This window comes from Bos mutus, chromosome 8 (genome assembly GCF_027580195.1).
Source record: "Bos mutus isolate GX-2022 chromosome 8, NWIPB_WYAK_1.1, whole genome shotgun sequence".
Classification (NCBI taxonomy): domain Eukaryota; kingdom Metazoa; phylum Chordata; class Mammalia; order Artiodactyla; family Bovidae; genus Bos; species Bos mutus.
The window spans coordinates 38,922,706-38,937,248 of NC_091624.1; the positions used below are offsets into that span (position 1 = coordinate 38,922,706).

General features: G+C 47.0%; 1 protein-coding gene across 2 annotated transcripts in view; it reads right to left on the reverse strand.

Annotated features, from left to right (window-relative positions):
* DPYSL2 (dihydropyrimidinase like 2) overlaps positions 1–14,543 on the reverse strand; it is a 79,110-nt gene that overhangs the window by 5,359 nt on the left and 59,208 nt on the right. For both annotated transcript variants that reach the window (XM_005902997.3, XM_070375495.1), the window contains 4 exons: positions 9,517–9,673; positions 8,912–9,053; positions 6,488–6,658; positions 1,031–1,210 (listed from right to left, as the gene is read on the reverse strand). In XM_005902997.3, coding sequence (XP_005903059.1) covers positions 1,031–1,210; positions 6,488–6,658; positions 8,912–9,053; positions 9,517–9,673 — 650 coding nt within the window. The remainder of the gene's footprint in view (positions 1–1,030; positions 1,211–6,487; positions 6,659–8,911; positions 9,054–9,516; positions 9,674–14,543) is intronic.

Genomic DNA, 14,543 nt, shown 5'->3' on the forward strand with positions numbered 1-14,543 from the left:
ATGGCCCTGCGGGATTTGGGGGTGGAGGGCTCTCTACGGAGGAGTGTGGCAGGGACAGATACCAGCACGCAGCCAGCACCCCAGCTCCAGTGCAAAGCTTCCTTAACATGCGTCCCACAAAAACTGATGAGCGGCTTCCCTGGTGGCTTGGTTGGTAAAGAATCTGCCTACAATGCAGGAGACTTGGGTTCAGTCTCTGGGTCGGGAAGATCCCCTGGAGAAAGGAAGGGCTGCCCACTCCAGTATTCTTGCCTGGACAATTCCATGTACCCTGGCAGGCTACAGTTCATGTGGTCGCAAAGAGTCGGACATGACTGAGCAATTTAACACACACACACACAGGGAACTAGATCCCACAACTAAGACCAAATGAAGCCAAATAAATACATAAATATTTTTTTTAAAAAACTGATGAACAGGTCTTCCCATTTTCTCCCAAGGCACTTGAGCCTAAACTTCATAGGAATTCCCAAACATGTTGTGAAGAGGGTCTGGTCACATGTTCAACATCTGGCCCCAGAGCTTCCAATCTTACTTTAATTCCAACAGTTCCCTGTTGGAATTAATTCCATTTAATTAATTTAATTCCATTCCCTGCCTCACGGTCCTCAAGCACCAGTGCTAGAGAGTATTCACCACGTCCTAAATACACTCTACATTTTCTATGCTCATAACTTTGTCTCTACCTAATTCCCTTGTTTCCCTTCTTTGACTTATTCAACTTCTACTTAACCTTCAAGACCCAACACAAAATGCCCTCTCCCCATGTCACTTTCTCTTATAACTGCAGCAGCAGTTCCCTCCTCTGAGCCTCATCACAGCACACGCTGCAGTCTCACATCACTCTGGCTGGCTGCAGACATGCCTGACTCCTCCACTGGCATTCTGAATTCCAGGAATAAAAAGACCATGTTTCCCTTCTCCCTAAATCTTCCATACTCACCTCATTAGTTTGACTCAGAGTGCTCCGTGTTAATGGAATTGAACTTTATCCACGAGAGAAACCCCTCTTAAGATCAGAGGTACTCACCCTGCTCCTTGCCTTGATACGCTTGTAAACGAAGTCAGGGAAGGGCTTCCGGGGGATGTAGCGCCCAGAGCCTTCGGTGACATGAAGGGTACCATCCTCCAGGACAATCTTCCCCTGGCTGATGACCACCAGTGGGGAGCCTCGGCACTCCATGCCTTCGAAGATGTTGTACTCAAGAGACTAAAAGGGAGGGAACATAGTAAACGTCAGAATTCGCCCTCCATCCTGGCAAAATCTCATCAATCTGGCAGTACCCACTGCTCAGCCATCACTCGGAAGAAAGAAAAGCCCAGAGATGGGGTCCCTCTCCTGACTGACCACTCACCAGGACTTCATCACTAGATCTAAATTCTGTCTGAGTTTCAGCACACACATTTTTGAGGGGCAAAAGTCACGGAAGAGAAAATTTATATAGAAAAGCAGAGGGGTTTGTAAATGCCACACGAATATAAGAAAATGATTCCTCATATAAGCGGTGACTTTGCTCTCACTAACTCAGGCTCCAATCAGGTTAAAACCCCAAGAAGCCTTCTCTGACCAAGTTCTAAATTTAATCTTGAAATGAGCCATCCACGAGTCGGTTTTCCCACTGGTTCACTTGGTTTTCCAATCAGTTAGCGATGTGGTTAAACTGAAGTTGCTAAATGAAAGGACTGTGGTAACTCCAGAGACATGCCATCGATAAAATGCTTGAGGTTTAATTTCCCAACAATGCAGCCATCCTTTTGGTTCCAAGCCTTTCATGGTGAAAGGGAGATGTATGTGTGTGCCCTCTTGAAAAATATCTGGGGTCTCTGTCTGAGTGAGTTCGTTGCTGCGATAACAGTAAAAGTTTCACGTGTCACAGCCCTACCCCACAGCCTCAGCTCACCCACTGCTCCTTCTCCAGATTCCAGACGCCTGTCCTGCTCACAGGTACAGCTGCCTGGACCTGGAGAATTAACAGGCAGCTCCAGGGCAACCCACTCGAGTACTCTTGCCTGGGAAATCCGATGGACAGAGGAGCCTGGCAGGCTACAATCTATGGGGTTGCAAAGAGTAGGACACGACTGAGCAACTAACAACAGTTTCCATCTGTAACAAGCAGCTGGGCTTCTGGGGAGATTCGGACCAGGTTAACAGCACTGAAGAGTTAGTCTGTGAATAGAGCTGATGCACTGCCATTCAGGGCAACATCGCCTGCTTAGTGCAGGGGCTGGTGAGCATGGAGAAGCCCCAGGTTGGCTCATCAGCTCACACTGGACCCGTGGGGTTGACTGAAAACAGCAACAAAACAGCCCTGCTCTGAGACTCAAAGGAGTAACGTGAAAGCTCCTGGAGGAATAAGAGGAAGAGGCACCTGGGGGAAGGAAGGCGACTCTGCACATGGATTCCCAGGACCACAGTGTGTGCCCCCCAGCCCTTCATCGGTTCTAAGACACTGGTCCCTGAAATGAGCCTGTCTCTCACAGCACATGGAGCTGCCCAGTCAATGTCAGCCTAGGCGAAGCTGAGCCCTTCCAGGGGACTGGAGTCAGCTTTTCCCACTGGCCTGGGGGGTTCCCAAACCTGTAAAATGTAACAGGAAAATCTCACCCTCAGCTTTTTTCTGGACCACTGCTCGACACAGCTTGCATAAGCCCCAGCTTTCAGTTCAGATTCTCCAAGAAGCCAGTTTGCCCTCTCTGAACCAAAAGCCAGTATCAAGAAAGGAAAGATTCTTTGCCATCCCTTCTGTACCTGGCAGATCCAGCTCTCATGTATCCCGTGCTCAGTACAAGCTGGCCCTTGTCAACATAGCATTTAATTTTAGAGCAGTATCCTATTAGACTCCTCCTTCTGGACATGTTTTCTTTCATAGCAGTACCTAAACAGAGTATCTTAAAATTGGTGGCACCTTAAATCTGTTTGAAATCTAGGAGTTATACAACTCCAAGCTTTAATCTTGCCTCAGACCTTCAGTTTCTTCACCTGCCTCCTTCGCAAGGTTCATGTAGAGAAGCATCATATGGGAAAGAATTCTGTCTGCTCTGAAAGGACCTTCCAGAGGGTTACCCTTGAAGGGCTGAATCAAGTCCCAGCTCTTTCATGTCCCGCCCCCACCCCGTTAACTGTCTACACTCTGACAAGCTCCTCTCATGCCCTCCTGTAGTCACAGAGACAACCCTGGCCATGGTGCCATCAGCCCCGGGGTCCACATCCCAGGTCTGCCATTTGCCAGCTGTAGGACTTTGGACAAATCCCTCACACCTCTCTGAGACTCAGCTGCCTCATCTCTAAGGGGACACAGCCCACTTTACAGGAATGATGCTAGGATCACAAGAAATAAAAGAAACAAAAGCATCTATCCCAATGCTCAGCATTATGTGGGCATTTAGAAAACCCCTCATTCACCGTCTGGTTCTTTATTGCACTTTCCCAACAAGACTGCAAGCGGCAAAGACATCCTGAGATGCATATGTTGAGTTTAGTTGCCTAACAATGACTGATATCAGGGGACTTCACTGGTGGTCCAGCGGTTGGGACTTCGCCTTCCAATGCAGCGGGGGTGAGGGTTCAATCCCTGGATTGGAAAGCTAAGATCCCATATGCCTCGTGGCCAAAAAACAAAACATGAAACAGAAATGATATTGTAACATTCAATAAAGACTTTAAAAATGGTGCACATCAAAAAAAAAAAAAAGAGAGATGGATGGATCACCACCAAGGAGATCTATGGGTCACCTCCCATTTTTAAAAAATGTGGAAGAACAAGTCCTGTGGCTCTACGTGACTTAAAATTAACAAGTTCAATGGTCAGTCACAACTTGGGGTGTTCAGAGCCTATACTCTGTCAAGGGCTTCCCTGGTGGCTCAGGTGGTAAAAATTTGCCTGCAATGCTGGAGACCCAGGTTCAATCCGTGGGTCAGAAAGGTCCCCTGGAGAAGGGAATGGCTGCCCACTCCAGTATTCTTGACTGGAGAATCCGATGGACAGAGGAACCTTGTGGGCTACAGTCCATGCATTGCAAAGAGTAGGCCACGACTTGAGCGACTAACACACACACATACTCTGTCAAACAGTGAGGCACTGAGACCTCATCACTTACCAGGTATAGACCCTTATAACTTCCACCCACATGTGCTTCCTAAAATGACTCATCTGGCTGGATGCCGGGCAAATCCAAGCAGAGGCTTAGTAGCAACAGGGCTGTCAACAAGAGTTAGCTAAATACTTCAATTAAAGCTAATTAGCCCCGTGGTAGGAAATACTGTATTACACGGGGAAAGCCTCCTGCTAGTGTTCTCCTAGATAATTAGTGTTGCACAAACATGCTCTTTCAAAGAGGTTTGGATGGGCGAGAGGCACTGTTAGAAGTCATGATCTCCAGGACTGCCTGGAGGTAAAGGCAGGGAGGGCACTGCTGTTGAATGTCTGGAGGGCAGAATCTGTCTTCTTGAATCATCATTCTTCTACATCCTCTCTTCTGGCGGGTTAAGAGCTTCCCATGCAGGCGCTCTAGTTAGGTCATCTGCAGCTTACACGGTGAGTCCAGTCTGCTCTTTCCATTACCTCTGGGAAGGGGACTCTGTAAGGGAGAAACATTTTTCTCCCTCTGACCCTGACCAAGAGGCTGCGCACACAGTCTGGCAGGGAAAAGCCCTGGACAATTTTGGGTTCTAATTCTAGCTCCACCGCAAAATAGCTATGTAACGTTAGACTGGTCACTTAAGCTCTCTAAGCCTCCGTTTTATTTATCTTCCCGATTGAGATAATAATACCATCCCTTTATTGAGAAGGCCAAATGAAAGGGTAAACGGAGCTGTGATGCTGAAGGCATAAGAGGAGGTAGGTTCACAAGGCAGGACCCTAGGTGGTGGCTGTCGCTGTTGTTCAGTGGCTCAGTCGTGTCCGACTCTTTGCGACCTCATGGACTGCAGCACGCCAGGCTTTCCTGTCCTTCACTATCTCCCAGAGTTTGCTCAAAATCATGTCCAGTGAGTCAGTGATGCTATCTGTCTCATCCTCTGCTGCCCTCTTCTCCTTTTGGACCCTAGGACCCCTGCCCATAAAAAAGCCAATGATGGGCCCCCGGGAGGTCGTGACCTAAGTCACCAGTAGGGGGCGCTGTCAGGCTCTGCTGTGAAGCTAAGCCAGCCAGTGCGGAAGAAGGGAAAATCCACCATTAATACTGAGAGCTGAGCAGACTTCCTTAAAGGCACCCATCCACCCAGCACCCGCGGGTGCCTGTGCAGCCCAAGCCCCTCTGCACACATAGGAAAGAGGACTAGGATTTAGCTAAGAGTCCAGCGGTGTCCTGGAGAAATGACAGAAGCCCACCAAGCTGGCCCTTGGAGGAGGCGCCCATACTTGCTGGACCAGGACACCTGGAGTGAGCAACCTAGAGTCAGATTCCTCACTGAGCCAGCTTTCAGTTTAGAAGTTTATCTCAAAAAGCCTCTTCATTCACCAAGAATTCACTTCAAGAGTCATACAGGGGAATTCCCTGGTGGTCCAGGACTCACTGCTGGTTAGGACTCACTGCTGAGGATCTGGCATTTAATTAGGGAATGAAGATCCTATAAGCTGTGATGCTCGGCCAAAGAAAATCATGGAGGTTTCTGACATGAAAAACTCTGTCCTATACCTGTTTCTTTTCCGAAGTTTTCCCTTTTGCCATTTCTATATTATACAGACACACACACAATTTTTTTTATGAAGAACCAATGGTATCTACATCTCCATCTAATGCCTGCTGACTTCACAGAATCCAGGACACTCAGGGGCCTCGTCAAAACCCCTCTTCTAAGCCAACAAGCCCAAGACACGACATGAAGTCACCTCCCCAGGATCCTATTATCAAGGCAGGGCACCCCCAAGCTCTGCCATCTAGACCAAGAGACAAGAGATACCCCAAAACTACAGATCCTAAAATCCTGATCAGAACGCCTTCCAGGGTATTTCTTCTATTTCTTCCAAATCAATTCATGCCTTTAGGACATAAGAGCATCTGCCTTTTAGGCTTCTGTATGGCCACACTGACAATGAGAAAGCAGTGGCCTCAAAAATTGAAAGTGCCCAGTGGGCATCTCAGGAGTGGACATTTGAATGTTTTATTCGAATCCCTTGCACCAGGGGATGTCAGGAAAGATGCTGCACTGAACTATTAAAATGGAATGCTCCCTGACTTCTAGCAGTTTCTGAGGTCCAGGCATGATGCTAGAGGCTCTGAAGGTCCAGAGATATAGACTTTCTAGCCATAGACAGGCCATTGTACTCCAAAGTGATGATAAGATTAACGGTCATGTTGACCTCACTAAAGAGAAGGGAAGAGCTATTTTTTTCTCAGCAAATTGCAAGTTATAACATATCCTGGGGAAAAGTTCCTTCCGATCACAGCGAGTTCTTTTCATAAATCCCGGGGACTGTCCCTGCCTCTGTCCTTCTCTGAGACTGTTACTGGTCTGGATGGGGTCCACGCCGTGAACCGGGCTTACGCTGTTGTGGGTCTTGGCAGAGATGGTCTTCACGCTGTCGGGGTCCCAGATGACCAAGTCAGCATCGGACCCCACAGCAATGCGGCCCTTCCGGGGGTACAGGTTGAAGACTTTGGCAGCATTGGTGCTGGTCACGGCCACAAACTGGTTCTCGTCCATCTTCCCAGTGACCTGAGGAGGACAACACACACACGCGTGTAAGAAAAACAAGTTAAAAAGTTTAAGGGTGGTACACTACTTAGCAATAAAAAGAGACACTTTGGATATTAAGGGCATTACGCTGAGTGGGAAAAAAACAATCTCCAGGGACTTCCATGGTCGTCTAGTGGTTGGAACGTTGCACTTTCACTGTAGAGGGCATGGGTTCGATCCCTGGTCAGAGAACTAAGATCCTACATGCCCTGACATGGCCAAAAAAAAAAAAAAAACAGTCTCCAAAGGTCACATACTGTATGACTTCATTTACAGAGTATTCTCAAAATAACCAGGTTAAGAGATGGACACACCAGGGGTGAGACGGAGATTCCTCGCAGGTTAGGGGTGGGTGCAACTATAAAGGGGCAGTAGCATGGGGGTCTCTGTGATGACGGAGGACACCTCTATTTGATTGCACTGATGGTTACATGAATCTACATATGACAACATGACCCAGAACTAGACGCATGCACCACACCACTGTCGTTCCCCAGGTCTGGAAATCACACTCCAAATATACATGAGACGTAACTATTAGCAGGTGAAGGCTACACAGGACCTTTCTGTCCATCCTGTCTTTGCATAACCCTCTGAAAGTATAATTATTTCAAAGTAAGAAGTATTTTTTTTTAAAAAGCTGAAGGGGCCTCAATGCCTCTTTTGATTGATCAAATGCCACGATTTGATGTGAATGGTTGTTCTTTTCCAAAGATACAGGCACAGACCTCAGCTCCTAGTCCAGCCAACCTAGAAGTCTCAGCGCCCCATCCTTGCAGCAAACTCTGGATGTCCATCACACTCCCCACACGTCCTTCCCCCCACTTTCTCATCTATACATGTGTACTTCGTGTCCCTTTAAATGTGGGATTTGAAGAGATGAATGCACTCTCTGTTAGAAAATCCACTCTAAATCAATAGAAACATGGGCAAAGGAAATGAGCAGGTTGTAAGGGAGAAAAAAATAAAAATGGCTGAAAGCATATGAAAGAAATATACATTTTAATCAGTAACTGAAGAGATTTCAATGTAAAACAATGAGATGAAATTCACAATAAAATTGGTGATGCTTTGGGTTTTTTGATGATAACCCTGATCTGGACCTGGTAGGAGGAACTAGGTGACGCCATCTACTGCTGGCAGCACACAAATTTGGTGTGATCTTTCTGGAAGGAACTCTGACAAGAGATATCAAAAGCCTTAAAAATATGCACACCCTTTGACTCAAAAATACCACTTGTAGAAGCTTCTCCTATAAGCATCACTAAAGATGTGTCCAAGGATGTATCTACAAGGGTGTTCAACCCAGAAGTAAAATCAGAAATAACCTAAATGGTCAACCAAAGAATTATAAATGAATTATAGTTCAGCATCAAGATGGAAGAGTTAGCTATTGAAAACCAAGTTTTCAAAATTTTTATACTACGTTAATTGTAAAAGATAGGCTACAAAATAGTTTATATGATGCCTGTGTTACACATTCAGTCATACACACATCATTTACGCACATGTGCACTCTCTCACTAGCAAAAAATCAAAGGCATTCATCAAAATGTTCAGTGTAGTTGGATCTGAAACATGATGTCATGAGTGAGTTTTACTTACTTCTTTATTCTTTTTGCAATAAGGGTATATATAGTTTACATAACTGAAAAAATTCCATAAGAAACAGAAAACCTAAAGTTGTTACATTTTAAGACATTAAAAATAAAAAGCCCCAAAGATTCCTCAAAGTCAGCGTATGTTCAAAGCAGACCTGTCAAATCCTGTAGTGAGGAAAAATGTTAAATCCAGAGAGTCCAAAAGACCATTTTAAGGAAACTGAGTCTATTTCCAAGAGCAGGAGATTACGTCACCAGGGTGTGAAGAAAGCTTTCTCTTGATTGATCACAAGAGTCATATTTTAAAGACCGTCGTGTTTTTTTTCCCCCCAGTCTCTCCTGGTCCACAGATAATAATAGTGACAAATACATATGGGTATTTAAAAAGAAGTAACCTATGGGGAGTGGTCTTAGACTTCCAAACCTAATATTATCACAGAAATACTGGTTTCTAGAATTTTCTCAACTGCCATTTCAAGGCTCGCATGAGACCCAGGGCCCTCGGATGGGGAGGCAGGAGAAAGCCGAGCCCTGCCCACTGCTCAGAGACCACCGCAGTGAGACCACCACTCCTTACCACAGCGTTATCCTACCGCTCAGAGACCACCACCATGAGACCACCGCCCCTTACCACAGCCTTATCCCAGATGACAGACATCCGCTCCTCCGTGCCGTTGGTGCCCTCAGGGATCAGGGTGAAGTTGTCTTTTCCAACGGCCTTCTGGGCCGTGTTGAAGGTACAGTGAGCACTGCCGGTCACCTGGAGATCTCCACTACAAGGAACACACAGCACTGGCTTTTACTGATCTTTACCTCAGATCATCCTTGAATGTATTTTTTTTATGTGTCTGGCCACTGAAGGTTTTTAAAACAGTCATCCTCCCGCCAGGAGACAGGAAATTCAGGAAGATATGGCCTGACACTAAAGCTTCATTAAATGCTGTGTCTCTAAGTCTCTTTCATGAGGTGTCTTATGAGTGACACTACACACCGTGAAACCCTTTGCTACCTCACTTATCCCCTTTGGTTGACTTTCAAAACGGCCCTGGTTTTTAACCCAGAACCCCCCTCAAAGTATCAAGATGCTAACTCCTGCTCCCACCCAGCAATCCGAGTTTGGAGGACAAGGTTTCTGTTGGCAAGCTGGCTTCTGCCAGCCATACTGGAACCCACCAGGTCAGCCTGGTCCAAGGAAAGACCAAGAACAGGAGATGGGAACAAGTCGCTGACACTCACCACGACAGCAAGGAGTTCAGAAAGTCCGGAGTGGTTGGGTCGGGGCTCAGGGGCGGGGAGGTGACGAAAGCAGCAGCCTTGGCCCAGTTCTTGCTCCAGTAGTGAGAGCCATCAGTCCCCAAGCTGGCGGTGATGGGCTCACCGTACACCACGGTTCCTGACAAAGAGAAGGCAGAGCTGAGCCCGACACAGAGAGGGAGGGAGGGAGCCACCACTGCCGGGAGTCACCGCATCCATGGCAGCACACCACAGGTTCAGCACCCCTTAGGAGGAGCCAGCCTGTCTCCGAGCTGAGGAAACTGGTGTCTGTGCAAGTCAAATACCCCAGCCCTCCAGTCACCAATAAGTGCTCCTTAAGATTTCACCTTTGACCCCTGCTCTTCTTTTCTTTTTAAAAAATTTTTATTTTATATTGGAATATGATTGATTTACAATGTGTTAGTTTCAGGTGTACAGCAAACTGATTCAGTTATACGTATACACGTATCTATTTTTTTGATGGCACTAGCGGTAAAAAACCCGCCTGCCAATGAAGGAGACATAAGAGACACAGGTTCGATCCCTGGGTCGGGAAGATCTCCTGGAGGAGGACACAGCAACCCACTCCAGTATTCTTGCCTGGAAAATCCCATGGACAGAGGATCCCTTCGGGCTACAGTCCAAAAGGTCGCAAAGGGTCGGACACGACTAAAGAGACTGAGCGCGCACACACACACACATTCTTTTTCAAGTCCTTTTCCCATATAGGTCACTACAGATACAGCTCCCTGTGCTGCACAGTAGGTCCTTGCTGATTATCTATTTTATATATAGTAATGTGCATGTGTTAATCCCTGGCTTCCCTTGTGGCTCAGATAGTAAAGAATCTGCTTGCAATGCAAGAGACTCAGGTTCGATCCTTAGCTTGAGAAAATCCACTGGAGAAGGAAATCGCAACCCACTCCAGTATTCTTGCCTAGAGAATTCCATGGACAGAGGAGACTGGTGGGCCACAGTCCATGAGGTGGCAGAGTAGTAGGACATGACTGAGTGAATAACACTTTCATTTCACTTTATATGTTAATCCCAGCCTCCTAAGTGATTGCTTCCCCAGACCACTGCTCTACTAATTCAACCCACTCTCCCTCGGAGGACCCAAACATTCTACCTCCTATTCTGTTGATTCCCAAATCTGTTAACAATCTCCAGCTCAGACTGCATTCAAGCTCCCAATCCCAAGCACCACCTACACTCTTATTTTGGGGTGATCCAGGGTACCTCACATTTGACCTCACTGCTCACCAAACACACCCCCTGGCCTGCTCTCCCAACACCTCCCAGTCTTTTTCTCAGTGTCCAGCTATGATTAATAGGCTGAGACAGGAAATAGATGTGACATCAGTTGGATGAAGTATTTGAGAGCAAGTATACAGCCCTCCACATCTGCCCAGATCGCTGAGTCACCATTCTGAGGGCCCCCAGATTCATAGCAGACTTTGTCAGAAGGAGAAGTAAAGGACTTTGCACAGTTATATTACTGAGATTTCAAGGTTTGCAGAAGTCTAGCCCAACTCAACATACTGTCAGGAAAGAATGCTGATTTCCTGGCACTCAACTCATGTCCTCTTCCCTATCCACTCATGGCCAAGCCAGGAAGCTGGACTCATTTATGGCCATCGAAAGCCAATACTGTAATGCCTTACATGCATCCTTTCCTTTCCACTCTGCACGGTGGTGGTTTAGTTGCTAAGTCGTGTCAACTCTTACGACCCCATGGACTGTAGCCCGCCAGGCTCCTCTGTCCATGGGCTTCTCCAGGCAAGAATACTGGAGTGGGTTGCCATTTCCTTCTCCAGGGGATCTTCTTGACCCAGTGATCAAACCCGTGTCTCCTGCATTGCAGGCAGATTATTTACCAACTAGCTACAAGGGACCTACTCTGCATACCTTCCCTTAAATCAGGCCTTCATCATTTCTCCCTGGCTCACTCCAGTAGAGGGCTTCCCAGGTGGCACTAGCAGTAAAGAAACTGCTGTCAATGCAGGAGACAAAAAAGATGCAGGTTCGATCCTTGGGTCGGGAAGATCCCCTGGAGGAGGACATGGCAACCCACTCCAGTATCTGCCTGGAGAATCCCATGGACAGAAGAGCCTGGTGGGCTACAGTCCATGGGGTCACAGAGTCAGACATGACTGAAGCGATTTAGCATGCAGCACGGACCTTCCAATAGAACCTCCCAGTCAGAGTTCAGATTGATTTCTGCTTTCTCCACCTCTTTCCCTGCCTCTGCATCCATTCTCCATGGCACTTCCAATCTTCATGGGCCATTCTCTACATAAAGACCTCTGAAGGGATCCTTCTGCCTTCAAGGATAGAAATGAACTTCTCACTGAAGCATCTCATGCCTTCCTTACCCAGCCTTACACCAAAGCTGGTCTCTCTTTTAACACTATTTTAACACTCCAAAAACCCAATCCCATCCTCCACTTCAATAATCCAATAAGCACTCAGTTTAAAATTTTTTTTAATTTTTCACACAAATATCATACAATATCACTCATATGTGGAATCTAATGTTTTAAAAATGACACAAATGAAGCTGTTTACAAAACAGACTCACAGATCTCAAAAACAAGCCTATGGTTACCAAAGGGGAAACATGTAGAGGGGAGAGGGATAAATTGGGAGATTGGGACTAACATGTACACTCTACTACATATAAAATAGATAACCAACAAGAACCTACTATATATCATAGGGAACTCTACTCAATATTCTATAATAACCTAAATGGGAAAAGAATCTGAAAATGAATGAATGTGTATGTTTATCTGAATCACTCTGCTGTACACCTGAAACTAACCCAACACAGTACACCAATACATTTTTTTAAATAATAGATTTTTTTACTTTTCTACTTGAAGGAGATACCCTGAGGAAAATGACTCTGCACTCAATAACTGTGTGCTGAACTGATTGAAGGGTGTGATATTTTATTAAGTCAAGGGATCCAAGCTGGAATTTGATCTCAGACCAGCCCCACCACCACCAGGAATTCACCTCTTCCATCTCCTCCCACCGTAGGGCTCCTGCACCCCCACAGTGGTCCTGCCAACTCGGCCCTTTTCTCCAAACCCAGGGCCCTCAAGGCCAAACACTTCTCAGTCTGGAATGTGTCTCCTTTCCTCTGCTCAGCCTTTTCCAAGGCCTTATCTCTTGATAACGCAGCACAACACCCACTCTGGGACAGTGGCTGCCTTGCGAGCTGGCTCTGGGAGCTGCCCCATCCCTCCCACCCCCTACCCCAGATTCAGGAATCTCACAAAGAACACTCTGTTCCTCTGGGGAGTGTTAGAGGCCTGGCAGGCAGCTCACTTGAGGAAGTCAGTGACAATCCCCAAGCAGGAAGGAGGGCCCCAGAACGTGGGGACAGCCTCACCCTAAAGGAAGCCCCCAGGAAGAGGGGGGCCAATGCTCAAAATCACCTGGAAGGTCCCCAGCATTCCTGACCTACTCAGAGCTTCGCAGGCAGGCAGGATGAACTCCAGGGAGCTGCTGGGCAGGTGCACAGCCTGTTTCAGCTCATCCCAGAGCAGAAAAACCTGCATCTCGAGAAGGCCCTGGCTGCCCTAAGGCACATGTGTGAAATGCAAGTGCCAGGCAGGCCCCCACGGCCCCACAGGCCACGGTTTGTGGCTCAAGGATTAGCAGAAGTGGCTGAGCTGAGGGTGGCCCTTCCGACCCACACAGGTCTAGAGATTCCACTGGCTCTTGTTGCTGTTCAGTTGGTCAGTCCTGTCTGATCCCTTGTGAGCCCATGAACTGAAGCACACCAGGCTCCTCTGTCCTTCACTATCTCCCAGAGTTTGCTCAAATTCATGTCCATTGAGTTGGTGATGCTATCTAACCATCTCTTCCTCCGTCACCCACTTCTCTTATCTGAGCATAAAGGTGAGGTCTGGGTGAGACCCTAGGAAAACAGAAGATCTGTAACCTTACAGGTTTCTGAGGACTTCCCTGGCAGTCCAGTGGCTAAGACTCTGTGCTTCCCATGCAGGGGGCCTGGGTTCAATCCCTGGTCAGGGAATTAGATCCCTCATGCTGCAACTAAGAGCTTGCATGCCTCAACTAAAAAAATCCCACATGCCACAATTTTAATTAATTTTAAAAATTCAGTTAAGATTAAAAATTTTAATTAATTTTAAAATTAAAATGTTTGACTAATTTAAAATTAAATTAAAATTAAATTTTTAATTAATTTTTAAAAAAAAAAAAGGTTTCCTGGCTTCGTCAATCTGAAACTAATCAAGAGACAGAACTGCCTGGAGAAAAAGAGAGCTGCCGGTCTTTGGAAATCCTTGGACGAGCGTCAGCGGTTTCCTGATCTTCCCGTAACTCACTATTGTTCATCCTCTCCTTGATCTGCACTTCAGTCCTGCCTTTGGAAACCTGAGGACCAGGAGGGGCCGGTTCCCGGAATGCATCCTTGCAAGTGTGAGCGCCCTTGATCTCAGCCTTCATCTCACTCCACAAAACACAACTCAGGTGTGGATGGGGGAGCTGGGGAAGGAGCTGAGGCCCGTCCTGTCTATGCACAGGCCACACAGCTCGACACAAGGGAAGGAACTCGGCCTTCAGCTTCTACAAAACCCAGAACTGGGTCAGAGTTTCAAGGCCATGGCTGACCAGATCTGCCTCCTTAGCCTGAGGCTGAGCCAGGACTCTTGGGCCAGGGCCAAATCAAGATGGGGGACTTAGAGAAAGAGGAAGGCATCTTTGCAGCTCATTCCTGCTTTGCCCTGTTGAGGGATTCAGAAGTCCTTGTTGCTTTTGGGTTTTCTCCTCTTTAGCCCCCAAAGACAGGGCAGGAGTTACATCACCCCAGAGGAGGCCTCTACCTCTGCCCATTTTATGAACACTGTACCTGAGACAACCACAGATGGACTTCCGGACCCCAGCCAGGCCACAGACACCACTGCAATGCATGCTGGAAATAATTACCACTAATAATAATAAACCACAAACTAGGCTTCCCTGGCCTTTCTACA